General features: G+C 45.2%; 1 protein-coding gene across 1 annotated transcript; it reads right to left on the bottom strand.

Moving 5' to 3' along the window:
- Positions 1-3,140: 3,140 nt before the first annotated feature.
- srd5a1 (steroid-5-alpha-reductase, alpha polypeptide 1 (3-oxo-5 alpha-steroid delta 4-dehydrogenase alpha 1)) lies at positions 3,141-10,679 on the bottom strand (the record flags this gene model as incomplete). The annotated part of the gene is made up of 5 exons (XM_080734747.1): positions 3,141-3,207; positions 4,057-4,207; positions 9,009-9,110; positions 9,521-9,687; positions 10,369-10,679. 5 exons carry the CDS (start codon positions 10,677-10,679, stop codon positions 3,141-3,143), a joined length of 798 nt encoding a protein of 265 aa, XP_080590873.1.
- Positions 10,680-24,319: the final 13,640 nt, after the last annotated feature.

The raw sequence follows: 24,319 nt of genomic DNA, 5'->3' as shown, positions 1-24,319 counted from the left end.
CTATGTGCGGTACTTATAGAGATAACAGTGACACTGATCAAAATGTAATAATAAAGGAGAAGGTTAACTAACTATCACTCATTTAGCTGGGGACCCCCTGGAATCCCTGAATGGACCTCTGGGGGTCCCCAGACCCGACGTTGAGAACCACTAGTGTGCTGGATCCTGTTGTTGTACAGTGTTGTTGTACAGCAGGGGTGCCCAAAAGGTAGATCGTGATCTACAGTACCAGTAGATCACCATCACCAAGGGTGTGCAGGTAGACCACATGACATGCCTCTAAAATATATAATTAAAATATAAAAAAGAATATGTCAATATGACATCAAGAAGGGCCTGTCAGCTCCCTTCATGGCTTCTAGGCAGTAGAGTCAGTAGCATTACAAAGAACCCCAAAACCTACCACTTCCATACAGAATGGGATGAAGACATTTCCCCCTGTATTTCCCCCTTACAGTAAGTGTGTTTGTCTAAAATGTTACGCCAGTGCTGCTATTCCAAAGCCCCCCTCAGGCCCTCAGCTAAAACATTTTGGATGGGTAGATTATGTTGAGCTAGTCTTTTTAAAAGTAGATCTCACGTCAAAAACGTGTGGGCACCCCTGTTGTACAGTGTTCTGTGATTCAGGCAGTCACGGGAGTGTCAGTGTTGTAACACACAGCAGGAGGCGTTGATCATTCCAGACAGTGTATGCAATCAACCCTGGTAACTGCCATCTTCCAGCCCATTAGTGCTGTGATGGAACCGGCGGCAGGCTGGGAGCTGCACTAGCCCAGCCAACATCACCTTCTGTGATAAAGTAGAAAGAAAGACAGACAGAGAGAGAGAGAACCCCTTGCATAATATCCCCCCTGCTCCACCCCCACCCCTACCTCGCGTGCAGCATGTGACGGCGTCGAGGAAAACCCTCCCCAGAGCAACCGTGTCAGCTAGGATAGTGTTCTCACTCTCACACACGCACATGCGTACACCGTTCCCTCTCACTATCACTGTCTCCCCTGTGGAAATGAAGGCTCTTTCTTTATACTGTACTATACATCCTACTGAAACAAGGGCTTGTGAGTGGCCCTGCTTTAGCTAGGTTCACCGATTTAATAACATGACCTTGTCCATGGTGCAAAGGACGAGATTATAAATCTCAGGTCCTTTCTTAAATCAAAAGCAGTGTGTGTAGCTCCCAGGGTCGTTGTCTTTTGTCAGTGTTTGTGCAGATTATCACTGGACTGTTGCTGAATGATGTCTCTAACAACATCAACAGCAAGAGAGAGGAAACAGACAGAAAGATAAGAGAGATATTCCATACTGACATGGAGGAAGTCGTGCACGAAGGGCAGACCAAACAGCAGCAGATCATATTTAAGAATGGGAGGAGTTGGCTGAGATTGAGTGTGGCCTGAATGGCAATGAGGCTGAATTTGTTGCAACATGTTTAAACCCCACATTTGTGTGAGGTTGAGGTAGCAGTCACAGTAAAATATCAACAGCAAGTTCATGTGCATTGGGCACATTATCCATGAGACGGAAAGGAAATCCATTGTCGCTGGCATGGAGGTGGCATTATACATTCTAGAGGCCTGCCAGCTGTAGTAAATACTAGCTATGTAACATAGTAATGCTATTACCAAGAGTGTCTATAAAGAAACAGAGAATGTATGGACCTCCAACATGCAGACTGGGATTTCTCTCTGTGCCTCTCTCGTACACGTCACATGCATGCATGCATTACGCACAAATGGCAATCCTATAATTTATTCATAACACCATGTGTAAAACTGAAGGGAAGATTTATTATTTATCACCAGTCTAAATACTCCATTTAAAAACTAATTTTGTCCAAGTTCAAGTTTAGTCTTTGAGATATGACGACATGACTTAAGGTTGTGGCTAACATTGGGAAATATATCCCATAGGGAGGAAGAAATGAAAGGATGAATATTCCCAGGTTAATTTTGTGCATCTAGCATGCAACCCCTGTCTTGCCCTTTGTCAGCCATACTCTCTACCCACATCGAATTATTAACAAACCATGGCTTCCTTCATTTTAATATCACCCCCTGACACACTTTCATAATTTAACCCCACACTCCCCTATTTATCTTTCGCCTATCATCCTTTCTCTTCACCCTGCACAGTAGCTCTCTCCACTGATTAGTCCACATTTCTCCACACACACACACACACACACACACACACACACACACACACACACACACACACACACACACACACACACACACACACACACACACACACACACACACACACACACACACACACACACACACACACACACACACACACACACACACACACACACACACACACACACACACACACACACACACACACACACACACACACACACACCTCATTTCAGGCATGGATGAGTTATTGAGAGCCAATGCTTGATCTCCATTTGATTTCCCATTTCAGCTGCCCCTGCACACAACAGTACTTCTCCTCTCTTACACCCCCCCCCCCCCCCCCCCCTCTCTCTCTCTCTGCACCTCCCTCTGAGTCCCTCCCTCAGTACTAGATGTCTTGGTAGATATAACCGCTGTTATTCAATGTCTATGGACTTTAAATTGTATGAAGGCTCCATGCCGAAGAGGTTGAAAACTGCCTCAGCTGTCAGAAAGGGATGAATCCAGAGAACTGATGGAAACCTCACCGGACTGTTCTGTATTCAAGTCACATATTCCTCTCTAGAGAATATGCAAATCACCAGAGCTGTTAAAATGCTGGGAACCCTTTATTGCCGGTGCAGCACCATATAAAAGCGAAGTATTACGGGTGGGAGGTCGTTATCATATTTCCCCATGTCTGCCGAAACACAAAAGGCAGTCAATGCGAACGGTTACATTCATTCTGAGCATATGGAGGTTACTTAGTCCAGTGTGAAAAGAATGATCAAAGTCATGGACACAATTCAAAGCTCCTTTAGATAGCATTCAACAGTTGTTTGCTCACAGTTCAGATGAAATCTTTTCATATTAGGTATTGGCCCCTTTTTGCAATCTGATGCAGATACATAAAAGTGCTTCTGTATTAGAAGAGGTTTGTTCTATCCAGTTCATGTCAACAAACCCTTTACTGCCAAACACAGGAACGTTTCTAGCTGCCAGGCATGTTGTGGTTCTTCAGAAGAGAAATGGTATCAAAGCTTTCCTCGATTTCGGGTAGTCCTCAAACTTTTCAAGGTACCACCTAGACAGAGAGAGATAAAGAGAGACAGATGAAGAGAGGGAGAGACAAACAGGGAAACAACATTTTGTTGCATTTGACACAAAAAGCATGTTGTTCAAAGCAGTCCATGTATTCTTTGCAAACGTGCGTGGGTGTATGAGAAATAGTGAACATGTCACATTGTGACAAGTTGTGATCGTGTAAATCTGTTTGCACCCGGAAGACTTCTGGAAGTACCTCGATTGGCACCGAAAAGTAGGCCAATTTTGCGGAAGTGTTGAGCACCAAGCTTGGGGGCTTGCCAGTGATGCACTTCCGTTCTACCTCAGCTGTCAAAGCTGTCGCGCTCGCATTGTTGACATTCAGCGTGGCTCCGCAGCTCTGCATCGTGACCCAACTTGAGCCATGACATCACATGTTTTGCGAATTACATGGAAACGCGAGGCAGGGCGTTTTCAAAGATTTCCACTCCGAAAGGTGGTTTCACATTGTTGTGGATTCAACCCCCGAAAACGCTGTTGTCGTCTAAACGGACGTCATATCTGACATTTTCTTTTAACATTTTCTCTAGAAACCGTCTCCATCTGAACGGCGCCTAAGACTAGGGTTTAAGTGATTGAATTGCTGAATTGTGATGTTATCAAACATAAATATGAAACATATCAGACAGTCTACATTGCCCAAAAGGAAATGCATGTATTTAATTCAGTCTGACCAGAAGGAGGGGTCACCTCACCGGTGGTAAAGATTAATCAGTGGGGAATCAAAAGCACCAAATTGAACCCTGTGTGTGTGTGTGTGTGTGTGTGTGTGTGTGTGTGTGTGTGTGTGCGTGCGTGCGTGCGTGCGTTTCATTGATGTTATTCTTACTTGTGATGGGCCACAGCTCTGCTGGACAGAACCACAGTGGTGAAGATGGAGAAGGCTGCACTGTGGACAGAGTAGCCAGCCAGAGCAAAGCCCGCCCACTCTGTTATCTCTCCAAAGAAGTTGGCTCCAGACACATACTCAAACACACCGCCTACAGGTGGAATGCAATGAGATTAGATCAGGTATGCCAATCATTTCTGTTACGTCAGGAAATCATTTCACAGACATTTCATTGTGTAAGAGAATGAATTGGTGGAAATGGTGGACTTTCATCATGTTGAATTCATCTTTTAGTCCAATAAATCTGTAAACAGCAAATCAGTAGACCCCAATCCAGTTGTCGACAAAGTGCAAGTGGTGAAAGACAACGTTAAAATGCGTAAACACGGTAGCTTCCTCTCACTGACCATAGATGGCTGGTGAACATTCCCTTTTTGACAACAGGCCATGTGCACAGTAGCGCCTTAGCCTCTGTGAAAATGTCAGATTCTTGGCTGAGAAGATTCCAGACATGCCTGGAAGTTCATTTGGAGTAAACTCAGCTAAAAGCTTCCTCCACAGCCTGGCCTGCTATTTCCACAAGGCCTCGAGGCAGACAGTATCAACAGGCTCATTACAAGGCACAAGTTCACTGGAGGCTCAAGTTGCTAATGTCATAGTGACCGTCTGAGCAAACTCTTTTTTGAGCTCCTTTAATTTATCTTATATTTGTTTAAAAAAACATGGACTAAAAATATTCAAACATTCAGAATAGGGTTTTAGTGGTTTACTTGTTTGCTTGTATTGTAAATTCAAGTTAAATGTTCTTTTCATATAGTGAAGTTTAATATACTGTACAAACTTGACTGAAAGGTTTATCTATGAAAGGTGCTTCTTGTATTTATTCGTTTGCTTATAAGTTAAATATTCTCAAATAGAATCTTCAATCAAACCCACGTTTTTTAAATTGATTTCAAGATTTTGCACTTATACAAAATATTGGTCAAAAGATCTGTGGCCTGGAACTCTCAAAAATCACGATCAGGGACAAAAATCAGGCAAAATCGGGCCCTACTGACAAGTTTGTCCACTGTAAAAGCAAAAGACGTGTACTGACATATGCTCAGGCTGCTGTCTGACAGGATTAGCATCAACTGCATTGTTTTAGGAATAATCTTCTTCCTTTTTCTCTCTTGCGCTCTTGTTCATTCGGGGACAGGGTTGTCACGATACTGACATTTTAGTTGACGATGAATTGTTATACAAATAACTGCAAATAACTTAATTTAATGTATTTTTAAATTGTATTTTGGGCATTGAACATTGGAACCAATAAATACATTTGACATTTCTTTGTGCCTTTTAGGCTTTGAAAACCAAAAATGTACAACATCAAACTAAACTTCAACTTCTCTGATCTTGTTCCCCCTAAATTCGGCACAAACATGGGGGAAAATGCATTCTACTAAAACTGACACCAAAATGTGGAATGCTTTCCTACAACAAGCAACTCACTTCAAAGGAATGGCTCAAAGGACCGTCTTGAGGTTAAACTAGGTGCAGATTCTTGACTTGATGCCCTACCAACAGCCATTAAACATTTTGGTTTCCGGATTGCTCTATCAGCACTTGCCTTTCAACCACAAGGTCATAGGTTCAAGCCCGGGCACCGCCAACTCAGCGTATGAGTAGCTGGCTTGGGCGCTGTAGGTAGGTGTTGCAAATCTCCCAGTGGTCTAGCTAGCGCAATGCAAAAAGGGGATAGACTACTGCACTCTGGCAGACACCGACAATAAGCCTCTCCGACCTACTTTCTTACATAAACATCTCGATTCCCTATCCACACTTAAAAACTATAATGATAATTCTATCCCCTACCAGCATTTGCTTGAGAGTCAAACAACACAGGGAGTGGCACCCTGTGCTGTAAATAATATATATATATGTCTGCTATTAGTGTTGATACTGATATGTAATGCATTGCGTATGTCTTGTTAATGAATTGAGTACAATGGACCATAATGGAAACAAGGCACCCTCCAGTGCTTTTTTTTGTTATTCTTTTATCATAGCTTTTTTTTTACTATAGCCCACTGCCGTACTGTTATCAAACATGTTAATAAAGTATTCAATGAACGAATGTTAGTATCACAAGTTTTCAGGTGTAAAACAGTGGATGAAATTCTTTGTCGTACAAGCTCCCATTTATCAAGAAAGTGAAAAAGAATAGAGAGATATAAAGACGCAGGGAAAACAGGTCAGATATGTAAGTGACATAATAAATTATATAAGGAGTATAATAGTAATACAAATAATAGCATATACATAAGGAGTGTAATAGTAAAAAAATATAAATAGTACAAATAATAGCAACAGAGGCCGGGACAGTCCGGGCACCTCGGCTCCAAAGTTGCGGGTTAGAGTCCCGTTCCAGACGACCTTTGCTGTGAGTCTCTACCCGTCTCTCACACACTCTTAACTATCCATCTTCACTTAAAAATATATCAATAAAGGCATAAATGCCACACAAAAGAATCTTTAAAAAATAGCAACAGATATAGAAACCCATGTGCATAGTTGTACAGTATAGTCTCATGTGAGACATTGTTTAGCAGCAGATATCAGACATGTCAGTGTCTACATAAAAGTGGCAGTGCCAGTGTAGCAGCAGCGGAGAAACCCTGCAGTCTTGTATACACAGAAAAAGCCATTCTGTGTCGTCAGGACAGCCTGGCAACAGGAGGGGGTCAGCGCTTGTCCAACAGTCTGCTGGTAGCCAGGACAAAACTGTTCAGAAATCTGTTGGTATGACTTTTGATACATCTGTATCGCTTGCCCGGCTTTGCAAGCATATTGTGGTTGTGGCCAGGGTGGGGAGTGTCCTTGATGATTCTCTCAGCTTTGGCTACACACCGCTTTTCGTATATTCCCAGGAGGGAAGGAGGCTTAACTCCAACAATGTGCTGGGCCCTCCACACCACCCTCTGTAGGGCTTTCCGTTGGACGGCGGCGCAGTTCCCATACCAGGCGCTGAATTTCTTCAGGCGATGGAGGCGAGGGAGACAGGAGTGCAGGAGTTGCTGATCCTTTTTTACCATGCACTTGGTCTGTGTGTCCCTTTTGAGTTTCTCTGAGATGTGTGCATCAAGGAACTTGACGTCACTGTCCCTCTCCACTGCAACACCATCGATGAATATAGAGGCACAGGGCAGACATGAAGAATAACTTAAATATACAAAGCCCGGGCCATATCAACTTATTTACTTTCAACATCCTTTCAAAAATAGTCAAATAAAATGTGGATCTACAAGATGTGCCGTAAATGCCCAAAATTCTCAATATATAATTGTGATCAGGGGATTATATAGTAATTGTAACTCGCTCACTCATCCATGCCTGCCAACACACGTGCACATGGTGATTTGAGTCACTTGTCACACCAGCCAAATCCTTTCACACATCAGAGTCAACGCAGCAAGATAGTTGATAGTCTTTATCATTCACTCGTGTATGTATTCAGTGGTCAGAGAGACCAAGCGGTGATCCTGTATTATAATGTAATTCCATGAGGCAGTGGTTAGAACATTGATCTAATTTGACTGCATGTACAGGTCGGCTGTCAACTTAACGATTTCCCATTTGAATTGGAAAACTGAGACCTGGGGTGTGGAGCTCAGCATGGCCCAGATCTTGTGAAACAACAAATTGGAAACAAGAGAAGTCCAGGCAATGGACCGATAATTCAATAATGGACATTATTACGCAACAAGTGTGCATTCATGGGTACCGTTCTCTTTACGTAGACATTTCTGACTGCATAATCAGGTTTGGCATGTTAAGAATGAGCAATTCTACGCATGTTTATCAGATTCTACACGAACATGTGATATTGCAGAGTGAATAATAAAAGCAAAGTGCAAACCCTGCCCCAAAATGTAATGCCTGGCTTATTGCCATGAAACTCAATGAATGTATATTTCAGCGAGTTTATATTTCCACAGGCTAAGACCCCACTGATTTTGATGACCATGTGGCCTTTCTTGTAGCTCTACCTGTAGTTCCAAATGTCACATTTATTTTCTAGAATGCCCCATTTTATACTTCGTCGTACAACAGCGTCACGCAAAAGCAGTGACAATAGCCGATTTAGCGTCTTAACAACGTGTCATGATGCATTGTGAGCTTGTGGATCATTTTCTCTATTTTTGATAGAGAAAAGGATTAACAAGACCTTATGCATAACTACAATGGATCAGATATCTGAATTTTAACTCCAATAGGCATAAGTCATTCTTAACAGAAAATTCCTTCAGAAGCACTGAAAGGCTACATGCAATGCATTGAGCAGTTACTGTAGCTTGGAAATCGTTTATTTTTGGCGAGCGACAGCGCCGCGTGACGAAGCATAAATTAGGCTTCAGAGATCTCCACTGTGGTAAAAGAAACCTTCCATGCTGATGTTTCCATTTAACAGGCTGGCTGCCTTACCTCCTGTGGCGAACAGTAACTAAGTACATTTACTTGAGTGCTGTACTTCTACTTCATTTCTTTCTTTCTTTTTTTGCATTTTGTCTTTAAAGCACATGACCTGCATTCCGCTACATTTCAAATAGATATTTTGTCCTTTTGGCTCCACTTCAATTTCTAGGAAGACATTATGAATTAACCATAAGCTCTATTTCAAATATAGTGAAAATAGCCATAGAGATCTACTATTTTCACATTAAGAAAATATAGCGGAAAATGTTTGGAAATGTTCTAAATCAGTGGTTCTCAAAGTGGATTCCAGGGACTCTCTAGGTTCCTTTATGTGGGTGTAAATTGACCCATACAAGTCTGTAACTCTGACAGTATACAAATGGAACCAAATGGACCTGTCAGGGTTCATTTGGTTCCATTTGTTAAGGGGTTAAGGGGAGTTAAGGGGAAATGTAAAAGTTTGAGAAACACTGTTCTAAATGAATAAAGCTCACCTCTGGGAACCTTATAACCGGTCTCCCCAGGCTTCCTCAGGTTCCTCAGGATGTGGTCAGAATAGACGTTCACCAGCCAACCAAACAGCCACAGCCCACATCCTGAAAACAAAAAGATGATTATTACAGCACTTTACTGACCAAGGAAACGCCAGTGAGGTGTCGTAATTTTATTTTTTACTTTTTAGAGCCCGTCTAAGATATTTCTTGGGCTTTTCTGCCTTCATTGATAGTACACAGTGTGTAGAGAGACAGGAAACAGGGGGAGAGAGACAGGGAGTGACACGCAGAAAAGCTCGTCAGGATTGGGGTTCGAACCCATGGCGCACTGTCTCAGGATGAATTAAAGCCTAAACTGGACCGCTAGGCCAGTGGGCGCCCCTACCCTTTTCCCACCGTATTCATCAGTATTTCCATTACTGCACTTCATCAAAGGCCACTGTCATCAAAGGCTGCACTGTCTCAGAAAGAGGAGATGACAACACCAACGACCTGTGACAGGTGTCACTTACCTCCAATGAAGCAGGGGTGTGTAACCCAGTCTGCCGGGTACGCAGCATATTGGCTCAGGTATCTGATCTGCATGTAGCCATTGTAGACGCAGAACACGAAGGCCAGGGCGAAGGATGCAAAGGGTGTCGCCTTACCGCCTCTGATTAAAAATGGATAGATGAGGGACCTGGGGAACGACCCGATACAATAAGATAAGATAAACCTTTATCGATCCCCACAGAGGGAAATTAAGGTGTCATAGCAGTAAGGTAAGAGATCAGGTCAAGTCAAGACACAAACCATCTTGTTTATTCTTGTTTCTTTACATTCAAATTGTGTATAATGTAAGCGCCACAGTGATGACATCACAGCGTTGTGATTTACAATACAAACCCCAAAATCAATCCTCCAGTTCTAGGCAACACCGAAGGGGGGAACTTTTCTTAGGTATATTAATGACATAGTTCAATATTGAAAATGGGTGGTTTCCCCTTTAAGGAGCAGTCCTCCTAGGGTTTCTTACCTCACTGCCACAACAACTATCGGTCATCTTTAGGAAAGAACTAGTATAGACCTACTATGTGTGAGGGCTCACATATGTATATCCTGTTGTGCAAATCAAATAAATCAAATAGAAATAAATCACATTAATAGATAAATAACAAATTGAATATTTTAATATATTTATTAGAAAATGAACAGCACGTTTCAGATATCATGATTCATGGCTGACACGCTTCTGAATAACAATATCATGGATAGCCTGTGTTATAAGACTAGCCTATTTAAAATGTGTAGCTTTATAGCGACATGGTCAAGAGCGTAATCATTGAGTGACATCATTATATAAAATGTGTGAATCACCTACCTATGAATGTAGTGGCAGAAATACATGGCTATCAATATCTGATTGGGCATCTGGGAGGTTTTTGCAGGAGTCGTCCATAGAAGCAGACACAGGGGCACAGAGAAGGCAGGCAGCTCCTGGATGAACCAGGCGAACTTGACATTGACTGGAAATCCGTACCTGCTGGTCGCGTATCGGCCATAAGGGACGTTCTCGAAAAGCAGGGTGAAAAACGTGCACACTGCCATGAACATCATCAGGTAAGCCATGCAGTCCAGAACATGCAACTCCTCTTCCTCCGAAGAGAACAACATTGAGAGGAACGCGTCCATCTCAGCTGGTGAAGAGACCCAGTCAGAAAGAGAAATAAATACAAATGCAAATTCTAAAACAAAACACTGCAAGCTGGCGAACACTGGTAATATGTGAGGAATGGGTGATGTCAGTAATAGACAGCACGTGAAGCTGCCGCTCCTTGTATCACTGCTGTCAACTGTGTATGTAACCAATTTGTTGCCACATCTTGAGAGAGAAATAAGCAACCAGATCTGAATCTGAAAACAAGCCATTCATAGGTCATAGATAGGGTGCCGACCGTGCCGTGAATACCCCCCACACACGACATAACTGTCAGGTATGATTATACTTGGAGGAAGATTCTTTTCAAAAAAGTGTAAAGAAAGTGTTAAAATTATGGTTTTATGTGGCCATAAAGCTCAAAGCAACTTACGAGCAACTTTGTAGGAGAACAAGCCCAAAGTCGCTTTTAATAAGAGGACATGGCAACATTGACCAGTCTGTCCCCTGCAGAGTCTACAATATCTACATAAACCAATCAGGTGCTCTGGGGGGAGGGGCATCGATCCTTTAAACCAATCGTATGTTACTGTATTTCAATATTTGCATGTTACTCAACATCACCCGATACTGAAAAAGAAACAATACATTAACATTAATTGATTAATTGAATAATTTATTAGAAGTTTGCAATAGAAAAAAGTACAGTTTCATGACAGCACAAATCTCAACTAAAAGGAGATCCTAGAAAGCTCTACGGCTTATTTCCACAGGAACCGCACACTTTATGTATCTCATATAAAATGCCTCCTCAGTCCTCACCTATGAATAAATATAGATTATAATATTTATGCTGCAAGTAAAAGAAACACACTCTGTAGCGCTGCAGTAAACAGGACGGGTCCTTTTGTACCATGTCGCACTCTAGTGGATCCAACGAGGTTGCACTATCTTCGTATATTAAAGATCTTTGACTGAAGTTAGACGGTGTTTTGATTCACTGGGCTTTATTATGTTTTACATATTAATGTTTTAGTCTGTGTGTGCACAGATTGGCATACATGATACCTTCCTTTCACCATCATGACCACTTAACTTAATTTCAAGTTCAATCTAAAAAAATGGTTAGTTGACAATCAAACCTGTGACCATGTATAGTTCTAAGAGTACAGCTCATGCCATGTATGTATATTTTTAACTATCCTTTTTTAATGTAGGGTACTGTTAGTAATATGTGTTGTTTTGTTGTTGTTTTTTTTTTTTTCTTGGTTCAGGAAAAATAGTATTTGTATGTATGTTCTTAGGCGCCCTCTCCTAATGTAGGGTTACTGTTTGTTGGTATGTATTGTTTTGTCTTCATGTGGGGACTACGGATGAAATTTAGCATTCTTGCTAATTCCGGCTTATTTACATTGCATTCATGTAGTGTTCATTAATATGCATTGTCCCGTCTAAATAAACAAATAAAGTAAAGTAAAGATCTAAGAAACATCACAATACAGATTCTTATTTTTAAGTCGGTAAAAACATAGGCTACTTCACCATTATGAAAAATAACGTGCAATGAATAGTTTACAGTAAAGCGTGCATGGGCAATGCATATTGTATTATTGTACAGTTTACCCCCCAGTAGGAGCATATTTTAAGATTATATACAGCGTATTGAACAAGTATGTGCAGTTTATAAATGTAGTAATAAGCTAAAGATGTTTCAAGTGAGTATACAGTAGGCTATGTGTGGCACTTTATAATTATGTAAAAGTGCTTTAACTTAAAATAATCAAAAAACTGGCTGAACTCCACCTTTGGGAGGTCTGATCCTCACTTATTAAAGACTAAAAATGTAAAAAGTCAACATAGGTTATTTGGGACAACTTGTTAAATTAAAAGGCAATAACTTAAAACAGTCAGCTTTGTCAAAATGATGAATACAATTGTATTACCCTAAAATGTACATGGGCATCTAACAATAAAAACAACCTAACTAAAAGGGCCCTCTAACTACAAAAGAAATAAAAGCATAAAACAGATAAAACCAGACAGTTAGAACGGGGGAGGAACAGCCAGGATGGACAGCGCCACTTCAACACCACACACTGCACACAGCTCTTCCTAGGCATCTGTGGAAGACAGAGAGAGCCGCCAGATCACTGGGAAAATGCAACCGGGTCCTGCCTTGCATCTACGGTAACACTCATTACCAAAGCAAAGAGTTTTATTTGCTTTATCCTGATACTCTCCAAATGTTCACAAGAGCGAATCACCTCAATCCAGAAAGCAGTGATGTCATTAAGTGCGCATCCCGCATCAAAAACTCATTGAAGTCACCCAGGGACTCATTCATGTCATGGTCCTGGGGTCCCGGGGATGCGCCTCCATTGGAGTCCATGTTAAAATAATTTACCGCGTCGCGGTAAAAGAAAAAAAATAAGAAATTCCACAGACACCACCATTGTTCATGGGTGAAAGCATCCTACTTTACCCTACGTTAATGTGGCATAGTGGTATATTTTAGTGTAGCTGCCAGACAACGCCACCAGTGGAATTACGCCACCGGAAATAGTTCTATTATCTAATTCAAATACTTCAAGTTGCAGGACACACAAGTTCGTTTTACATTAAGAATCAAGGCAGAAACGTAATTAACCAAAGTATAAAACAGGCTTTTTATTATAAGTTAGGCAGGTTAAAGTATTCAGTATATCATATCATCATCATTTCTTTTATAGTCAGTATATCATATCATCATCATTTCTTTTATAGTCAGTATATCATATCATCACCATTTCCTTTAGTCACTGTAATGATAATACTGGTAATAGATTTAAAAGAAGAACAGTGTATAGGCTACTAATGCAATCAACAATAAAACACTTGTGTGTGTCTATCTATGGGCCAGGTGCAAAGGGCAAGGGGAATGGGTACAGGGCAACCGCCCCAGGGAAGTGGCTCTCCAACAAAGCACAGCAAAGTAAATATAAACAAAATAATGTAAATCAAACACAGCAAACGGGGGGATTACCACAACCCTGGGCGGCCGTCCCTGTCCCCATGTAAGGCCCCAGCACCGTGACCTGTATAATAGAAGAGACAGGTGTTAAAATGATGGATTCACAGTAGTTTCAATAAGGACTTGTTTCCTATTGAAACTAAATAATGCCGTCTATATATATATTGGCCTGGTGCCGGTTAGTTGTAATTAAATCAAAATGAATGAACCAAAATAAACAAAGTAAACTAAATAAATCCAACACAATAACTCATAAAGCAAAAGAACAAACAATAAAGCTGGCCATAAAGCCGGGCGATGGACCGCCGGGTAGGACGGCTATAAGCAGCTGTACAACCGGCGTGTCTTCGTGCCGCCGCCGACACTTTTATGAATGGAGGAAGAGTGGTATGTGGTATCATTCAGACGTGGGCTTTTCTTAACGGCTGGTAACCGTACAAGGTCCGCAAAGCAGCAGCTGCCCTGGCCCTGAAACAGGCAACAAGCGGCCTGGTTAGTTTACTAATTATACTATAAAGTTCACAGAAACAGGAACAGAGAGATGCACAACTCACCACTTAAACAACAGCGGCCGACACGGATGTCCCGTCCGCGCAGCGGCCCCCGGGTATAGCTGTTACTAAACTGGAATAATAAAACAAAGCCCATGTTCAGTCTGGTGCAGACACCAAACGAAACTATACTGCGGAGAGGGAGGACTATAAACCTACCTAATGTGCGTGTTCTTAATCACCGCACAGAAGCGCCGGAGCTCATTGACGAGCGTGGTAGCATCAAAGCTAAGAGACAACAAACGGTCATGGTCAAGTTCAAGTTCACTATGCAGCATATACTGGCGATTGTTTAAGCAGCAAGACAGAGAGACATACCTGGATTGCACAAGACAGGAGCACCGCGATATATATATATATAGCCCAACGGCCAGCGTTTAGAAGCAGTGTTTGCAGTGTTTGCAACACACAATGAGGAGCGTGGCACCAGGTGAGCAGAGACGACTGACTCTGAGAGGAGTGGTGCATTCTATATACTGGTGGCAATCACTCACTGCCGAGTGGGCGGAGAGTGGACTGTGGGAACGAACGCCCATTCTGCTACAATCCACCCCCAACAACTGCATCGTCGTCCCGACGATGACTTACCTATACTCTAATTCCAGGGTCTGTATAATGCCGAGACAGCATTTGATGCTGACGCAGAAGTAGGGGCGGGACCTCTATCCACTGTCTGTGGAAGACGGTAAGGGTTGGAATGCTGTCCCGCTGTGGACCTCAAAGTCCTCCTTTGGGCAGCCTCACTATTACCAGCCATGTCCTCCAAGGATCTAGGGAGTGGTTCTACACTATTAGACTCTACTACGTAGAGGTTCAAAGGTAGAACCGCAGATGGTTCAAGAGCCACCAGAGTAATGGGGAATACCTCACCATGAGAAGATTCCCCATGCTCTGGACTCACCTGTCGATCATTATCTTGGTTGTCATTTGGTTCATCCAACCGAGAAGGAGATAGGCCTAAAGATGAAGCTACCGGCACTGTACAGTGCTCTTCTGGGTTATCAGGCTCAGCCAAGATGTTATCGGGCTGGCCAGAAGGACACAGGGGAGCCCCTGCTGGAAGTGGAGCAGCCGGCGAGGGCAGATGGGACTGGGGTATTTCTGAATTCAGAATAAACCAATCACCGTCGTTCTGGTCTTCATCGACCAAGGGCGATGACCTCTCGATCCGCTGGTTACTTGGAGGGCTGTTGACGGGAGGCTCTCCCCCAACCCGTTGTTTGAGGAGGGAGCGATGAACATGTTTCACTCGACTAGGTTCCGTCAAGGGTGCGATCGTGTATACAGCACCGCCTGGCCGTGGAGCTCGGATGACCTTAAACACCTCAGAGTGCCACAGATCGTGAATTTTGTGGCGACCTCTAACGGCCAAGTCACGAAGGTAAACTAGCTGTCCCTCCTCCAAGGATGGATCACGGACCTTGGGGTCATGATGCGCTTTGCGGCGGTTGGCCGCCAGCTTCAACCGTTCCTGTGCCCCCTCGAAGGCTATCTGAAGACGAGTCTGATGCTCTGTGACCCAGCCATCTACACTACCTGCTACCGGTTCTGGAACTCTCCCGAGCAGGAAGTCCACCGGTAGACGTGGTTCCTGACCAAACATCAAATAGTAAGGCGTCTCCCCGGTGGCCTGATGCGGAGTGGTATTGTAGCAGAAGAGCTTCTGCGGAAGGCAGTCCACCCAGTCCCTCTTACGGGAGGAGGGCAGAGTGCGTAGGAGATTGTGTAAGGTCCTATTAAATCGCTCACACTGCCCGTTACCCTGTGGGTGGTACGGGGTAGTGCGAGACTTCTGGATCCCGTACAAGAAACATAACTGTTGGATGAGGGATGCTTCAAAGTTCCGGCCCTGGTCGGAATGGATACGGCCAGGAACACCCAGTCTGTAGAACCACTCATTGACTAGGACTTGGGCGACCGTCGAGGCCCGTTGGTCTCTAGTGGGTATGGCCAGCGTGTATTTACTGAAGACATCTGTTATGACCAAGACATTTTCCACGCCTGTCCGAGAAGGTTCCAAGATGGTAAAGTCGACGGCCACAATCTCGTTGGGCCGGGAAGCAAGTAAATGACCCATGAAGCTTCGTGCTGCTGGTCGAGTGTCCTTTGCCACCTGACACCGCTCGCATTCCAGGCACCAACGGGCTATGTCCGCGGACATACCTGGCCAGTAGCAGCGCTGACGCACCAATTCAGTGGTGCGCTCGACACCCTGATGCCCGTGATCCTGATGTAGTTGAGTCAGGACATTGTCCCTCAGGACAGCAGGCAAGACCAGCTGGAAGACCTCCTCGCGCCCATCTGGACGGCACACCCTACGGTAGAGCACCCCTTCTTTGTCCACAAAACGGTCCCATTGCGCAAGTAGTGTCATCGCAGAAGTGGACAGTCGTTTGCGTTCCATAAGGCTTGGACGCGTCCCATGCCTCCAGTACCCCAGAACCTCTTGAATGACTGTATCCGCCGTCTGCAAGCTCTTCAAGTCCGACAAGCTGTGACCAGGCAAGGCCGTCATGGTGGCCTGGGTAGCTACTAGCTCCGGTGGCACCGCCAGCTGTAGCACAGAGGGAATGGCTGTACCAGGAACCAAGCCCTGCAGTTCCGTAGGCCCAACCGGATGCTGTCGGGAAAGCGCATCAGCATTCCGGTTACTCCTGCCCGAACGATACTTGATCTCAAAGTCGAAGGGCGCCAGTTCACTGGCCCAACGCTGCTCTATCGCGCCCAGTTTGGCTGAAGACAGATGAGCGAGTGGATTGTTGTCCGTATAGACAAGGCACCGATGTCCCAGTAAGTATTCGCGGAACTTCTCCGTCATGGCCCACTTGAGTGCCACAAACTCCAACTTCATGGAGCTGTAATTGGACATGTTACGTTCGGTGGGACGGAGACCACGGCTTGCAAAAGCCACTGGGCGCACCTGGCCCTCTTGCTCCTGGGAAAGGACAGCACCCAACCCGCTATGGCTGGCGTCCACTTCAAGAATAAAGGGGAGTGAGAAGTCGGCATAAGCGAGGACAGGGGCTGATGTAAGCTTCTCCTTCAGAGCCTCAAAGCTCCGTTGGCACTTCTCGGACCATAAAGACATAAAACTTCTTCCGGAAGTTCTACTGGAAGCCCGCTTAGCCTTCGTCCCTGCTAGCTCAGCTACCAAGGCATGCAGAGGGGCCGCCATCTTGGCAAACCCCTCCACGAAACGGCGGTAGTAGCTGGCAAAGCCCAAGAATGAACGTAGGTCTGACACAGAAGCAGGTTGACGCCAGTCAGCAACAGCCTCGATCTTACTGGGGTCTGTGGAGACTCCCTTGCTGGAGATGACATGGCCCAAGTAATGAACTTCAGGTTGGAAGAACGCACACTTCGACAGCTTTGCCTTTAAGCCCTCCCGCTGCAGTCGGCCAAGAACAACTTCCATCCGCTCCAAGTGCTGGGCCACAGTGGACGAAAAGATGACAATATCGTCGAGGTAAAGTAGTAAGGTCTGGCATTGTTGATCTCCGAACAAGCGCTGCATCAGCCGCTGAAACGTCCCAGGGGCGTTGCAGAGCCCGAATGGCATCCGATTCCACTCAAAGAGGCCGAATGGGGTGCAAAACGCAGTCTTCGCCCGGTCCTTCTCCGCAACTGGGACTTGGTTATAGCCACTGGCTAGATCCATGGCCGAGAACCAGCGTGCCCCAGCTAAAGAGTCTAAGGATTCCTCAATACGAGGCAAAGGAAATGCGTCTTTCCTAGTGTTGGCATTAAGCCGCCGGTAGTCCACACACATGCGGAGGCTACCATCTTTCTTCTTTACCAGCACAATAGGGGACGCATACGGACTGCTACTCTCCCTGATTATGTGCGATTCCAGTAACTGGTTGATGTGGGCCTTTGCTACCTCATACTCAGATGGAGGAATGCGCCGGTACCGCTGGCGAACAGGAGCATCGTCAAGAAGCGGGATCTCATGACAGATCAGGTCAGTGCACCCCAGGTCTCCCTCGTGTGTGGAAAACACTCCGCTGTACCTCCGAAGGAGGTCCCTGGCCGGACCCTGGTCTTCGCTCGAAAGAGCACCCAAGTCAAGAGCCTCGATCTGGTCGGGTATGGAAGGAGACACAGTCTGGGAAGAGCTAGTAGCCGTAACTGACCCAACCTCAGTAACCCCAGAAGGTAAGGTGACCACTTGAGTATTACTCCAGTTGCCCAAGATGGTCCGTGGGTAAAGCAACACATCTCTGGTCCCGACATTAACCACTGGAACGTAGGCTGTGCCCCGAGTGACAGTAAGCAAGGCTGGAGAGGCCAACAAGCCACCAGGTAACCCTGATTCAGGGGGCTCAAAGAGAACGGAGGTGGGAGAGTTCTGCTCTGCGCATGTTGCAGCCACCAGTTTCATGGTGCCCCCAGGGATGCGGCACGCACGCCTACCACGAACCTTAACCCTCCCTAAGCCAACCACCGGAGGTTGAGTTTCAGCCCTATGGCATTGCTGCAAAGCCGCAACAATGGGACTGGGGGCCTCCAATACAGACCGCGTTTTGAAGAGAGCTGCCCCATGCTGTCCAAAGAGCTCCCTATAGCGCCGAACCAGGACATTCATGCCGAGGACCCCAGGTGCCTGAGTAGTAAGAGTAGTTGGGGGATCTTTGACGATTAGCACCCCACACTTCGGCACGGACTTCCCACACAGCTCCACATCAAGCTCCAGGTAACCCACATATGGGATGGGAAGGCCATTAGCCGCGCTCAACCGCAACCAGTGGCAAGACCGAAGACAATCCTGACCCCATGGTTCGAAATGCTGAAGAAAGAAGGACTCAGTCATGGTAGACACCATGGACCCAGTGTCAATCAAACAAGGAACAAGTACTCCACCCATGGAAACATCCAAATGGGGGCAAGATGACATCAAACTCGAGATCGTACCTGCATCAGTAAGAACTCCAGAGCCGATAGAGTCCCCACCCAAACTGTGGCTCTGCAGTTCGGAGGGTGCTAGTTTTCCGCCGGTTCACGATGGTGAGACTGCCTACCACCCATTGGTGGAGGCTGAGGATAGGGGGGGCGCCATTGGGACCTACACTCCCTGGCCCAATGACCTGGCTGCTGACACCTCCTACATATTGTCGGTCCACTGGGTGGATGACTAGGCTGTTGAGTGCCGTGTAAGAGTGCCACTGGATGACTAGGCTGTTGAGTGCCATGTAAGAGTGCCACTGTCTGTGTGAGCTGGTTTAGCTGCTCCTGCTGTTTTTTAAGCATCTCTTTCAACTCTGTAAACTCTGATCGTTGTGGTGAGTCACTGCCCGAAGAGCGTGGCTCACTGTGAACGGCATACTGGATGCCATGTGCCGAAGGAACAGAAAAGCTGCGACCCCTTGCAGCCCCTGGTCTACCCTCTCGCTCCCACCGAATCGCTTCCTCACGAACCTCTAACAAAGTACTAGTTGGACAACGACGTACTAACTGCTTAAGCTCCCGTCGAAGGGAGCTGTCTAAGACGTGCTCAGTGAACTGATCACGCAAGAGGACCTCCGCATTAGACATGCGGTCAGGTGCACGCTGTTTGACTCTCGCCATCAAGCTCATTAGAGCGAGTGAGAATTCCTGCAATGTCTCCCCGTCTTGCTGCTTTCTGCAGAAAAATGCCTCCTGCAATGCTACATAGGACTGTGAACACCCGTATAGATCTCTAAGAATGGCAATAATTTTATTGGGGTCCTCCCTCTCCACAGTAGGGCGATATTTTATCTCCTCTCTAGCCTCCCCTTCTAGGTGGTCAAATAAAAAGAAAGCTTGATCAATGGCCAAAAGACAGCGAGCCCGCATACAAGCCTGTGCCTCTTCCACCCATTCATTTATATTGACACCAGACTTGCCACTGAAATACGGGCACTTCCTATCTCGCGGCACAAAGACCAATCTTTCAGGTGCAATAGCACCAGCACCACCCAAAGGTGCAGAAGGAGGCGGGGCCACCACGTCAACGGAGACAATATTACCCAGCTGTGCATCTCTCTGTTCCTGCCTCAATGAACCATTATCCGCTCTGAGCTGCGCTACCAGCTCCCTGAGCTCAGCCAGCTCGGCATCCATAGCGGCAATGAAATTTAGACTTACGACCGGATTGAGATGTACACAAACCAGGTCCCACTGCAGAAACCAGGGAATTGGTATAGAGACCCACGGGTCCTCACGTCCACGGACAACTGCTGCTTTGCTTAAAGAGAACAAAATACCAGTTAATATACAAACCACAACTCTTCCCTCCACTTTTTTTTTTTTTTTTTTTTTAGTCACTGGACTATCAGACCCAAAAAAAATCTAACTAAGTCACTGGACTAACAAAACAAATGATACAACATAGGAAAACGAGAAAAAAAACAAAAAACGTTTCTGCCTTGTCAGTAAATCCTGCCGACGTACGTCAAATGTGGCATAGTGGTATATTTTAGTGTAGCTGCCAGACAACGCCACCAGTGGAATTACGCCACCGGAAATAGTTCTATTATCTAATTCAAATACTTCAAGTTGCAGGACACACAAGTTCGTTTTACATTAAGAATCAAGGCAGAAACGTAATTAACCAAAGTATAAAACAGGCTTTTTATTATAAGTTAGGCAGGTTAAAGTATTCAGTATATCATATCATCATCATTTCTTTTATAGTCAGTATATCATATCATCATCATTTCTTTTATAGTCAGTATATCATATCATCACCATTTCCTTTAGTCACTGTAATGATAATACTGGTAATAGATTTAAAAGAAGAACAGTGTATAGGCTACTAATGCAATCAACAATAAAACACTTGTGTGTGTCTATCTATGGGCCAGGTGCAAAGGGCAAGGGGAATGGGTACAGGGCAACCGCCCCAGGGAAGTGGCTCTCCAACAAAGCACAGCAAAGTAAATATAAACAAAATAATGTAAATCAAACACAGCAAACGGGGGGATTACCACAACCCTGGGCGGCCGTCCCTGTCCCCATGTAAGGCCCCAGCACCGTGACCTGTATAATAGAAGAGACAGGTGTTAAAATGATGGATTCACAGTAGTTTCAATAAGGACTTGTTTCCTATTGAAACTAAATAATGCCGTCTATATATATATTGGCCTGGTGCCGGTTAGTTGTAATTAAATCAAAATGAATGAACCAAAATAAACAAAGTAAACTAAATAAATCCAACACAATAACTCATAAAGCAAAAGAACAAACAATAAAGCTGGCCATAAAGCCGGGCGATGGACCGCCGGGTAGGACGGCTATAAGCAGCTGTACAACCGGCGTGTCTTCGTGCCGCCGCCGACACTTTTATGAATGGAGGAAGAGTGGTATGTGGTATCATTCAGACGTGGGCTTTTCTTAACGGCTGGTAACCGTACAAGGTCCGCAAAGCAGCAGCTGCCCTGGCCCTGAAACAGGCAACAAGCGGCCTGGTTAGTTTACTAATTATACTATAAAGTTCACAGAAACAGGAACAGAGAGATGCACAACTCACCACTTAAACAACAGCGGCCGACACGGATGTCCCGTCCGCGCAGCGGCCCCCGGGTATAGCTGTTACTAAACTGGAATAATAAAACAAAGCCCATGTTCAGTCTGGTGCAGACACCAAACGAAACTATACTGCGGAGAGGGAGGACTATAAACCTACCTAATGTGCGTGTTCTTAATCACCGCACAGAAGCGCCGGAGCTCATTGACGAGCGTGGTAGCATCAAAGCTAAGAGACAACAAACGGTCATGGTCAAGTTCAAGTTCACTATGCAGCATATACTGGCGATTGTTTAAGCAGCAAGACAGAGAGACATACCTGGATTGCACAAGACAGGAGCACCGCGATATATATATATATAGCCCAACGGCCAGCGTTTAGAAGCAGTGTTTGCAGTGTTTGCAACACACAATGAGGAGCGTGGCACCAGGTGAGCAGAGACGACTGACTCTGAGAGGAGTGGTGCATTCTATATACTGGTGGCAATCACTCACTGCCGAGTGGGCGGAGAGTGGACTGTGGGAACGAACGCCCATTCTGCTACATTAACACAAATAAAATCCACGTAGAAAGTCTTAAACAGGCGATAGAAACGTCAATGTTTTGATTCCACCGACGTCCGACGCCATTTTGCGCGCGTAAACTTTATATTGAGGACTCATAAAACTTTTCTGGGACCCATTTGAATGACCACCTGTGGGTCCCGGGACCCATTACATTGAAAACCTAGTAACATCACTGAGAAAGTATCATGCCATCTACTCCCCACACACCACAACCAATATGTGACCACTCACAGAGTTTTCAGACACAACTCGGGGGTAATGGATTTCTACAATAGAGCTAAATGCATTCGATTTTATTTTTGGGGGGTTTTCGTTTCTAGCCATAATAAAACAGTTTGAATGTTGTAGGAGGTTTTTATAACAAGAGATAGGCGTTTTAGGTTCACTAAATGGTTAAAATTAAATCTTAAACATGGCTCTGTTTAAGACATTTTCCGTGGTTGTTTGGGGGTGTAACATTCTTCCACGTATTTAAATAGAGTGCTTGCGATTGGTCTCGCGGCTCGCCTATTGTTCTCCCTCCTGGCTGAGCACCGCCGCAGCACCGCCCATAAGCACACGTGTTTCTAACAGTAAACACAACAATATCAATGTATCTTCTTAATGGCTAAGTTTGCTACTCACTTTGTGTCAGCACGCTTGTTATAATGCGTTGAATCATGTACCAGGAACACAACAGGACAGCTGCCTGTCTCCACAGTGGCGATCACTCAGATCGAAAAAGTGAGACGTTTTAGTGTGGTGAAAAGAGTTGATCAACCAATAAGCGACTTAAGCTATTAGTTTTTCTCTAAAGTCACTTGTAAATATTGGTAATTGTGGGTTTTTGGGCTCGTTTCTGAAGGGTAGTTGCTTATTTGAGCTTTTCTGCAGCGTTTCTCAAACATTTATGTTTTGAAGGACCCCCTGATTAATATCTATTTGTCAAAGACCAGAGGAGCCAGTGGTAAGTGAAGATGGTGATTAAGACCTCTCTTCACACTGCTGTGAAGTTGAAGTTGAGCTTGAATCAGACACTGAAGTCACTGAAGACTGTGATGATTGGGGGGAGACCAGTGGAGGTCAGTCAGTGTCATCACAGGCACACACACAAAGGAGATGGGTGAAGAGAATAAATAAATAAGACAAATGGTTTAGGCTTACACCTACAGAGGAAAGGTGCCCTCTGGCAGGGTCTCTGACTGTTCAGAGGACTTTTGGCCTTGTTGTCCCGCAGTTCCTGGAGCTGTTCCTCGTTAGATGATATTAATAAAGTTTAGCAAAACTAATTAAAATGAGGGCGATGGGTGCTCCAGAGATCAACAATTTCACGGCTAAATTCGCCTCTGGTTGTGAGCAGCCTCGTGGTAGGTAGCCAACAAAGTCTAAGGTCAGTGATGAAATGCCCTGGGAATCTCCTGAGGCCAGTTTGGTGGAGAAGCTGAACAACGAGAAGAAGATGGCCTCGTGGCCAGCAGAGTCAGGGTGATGCACCTTGAAGTTGTCGACCACATGGGGAGCACCACCCACATTGGGGGAGCGTCACCCACATTGGGGGAGCGTCACCCACATTGGGGGAGTGTCACCCACATGGGAGCATCACCACATGGGAGCATCACATGGGAGCATCACCTCATGGGAGCATCACCTCATAACCCAGTTCGCAAATAGGGCCATCTTGGATATCTCGCGTTGCATTGTGGGTAAGGGCAAAGCTATCTGGGAGCAAGCCCCCAGAACCCAGGGTTAGACTTGAACCACAAGCGATGGTGGCCAAAGCTGGAACTGCAGGCGGGGTGAAAAATACATGCAGAGCCAGGGTTAGGGTTAGCCAGGTAACCAGGTACCAGGCTGCGTTGCCGCGTGTGAAAGGGGGAACGTACCATAGGAGGAAATAGGACAGCACGGCAAAAGGAGTGGACAGCCTGATCCAGGGCAGCATGTGTCCCATCCAGGGGCGGAAATATAGGGGGTGCCTGAGAGCTAAAGCACCCAGCTATGAAACCATTGATTTCTCACCAAACAACATTTTTAGCACTCGGCCGAATTCACACCTTTGCTTTGTCCCAAACAGCATCAAAGC

This window comes from Nannobrachium achirus (genome assembly GCF_963921795.1).
Source record: "Nannobrachium achirus genome assembly, chromosome: 10".
Taxonomy (NCBI): domain Eukaryota; kingdom Metazoa; phylum Chordata; class Actinopteri; order Myctophiformes; family Myctophidae; genus Nannobrachium; species Nannobrachium achirus.
The sequence above is the reverse complement of the archived record's forward strand: the minus strand, read 5'-3'. Positions and strand labels throughout refer to the sequence as shown.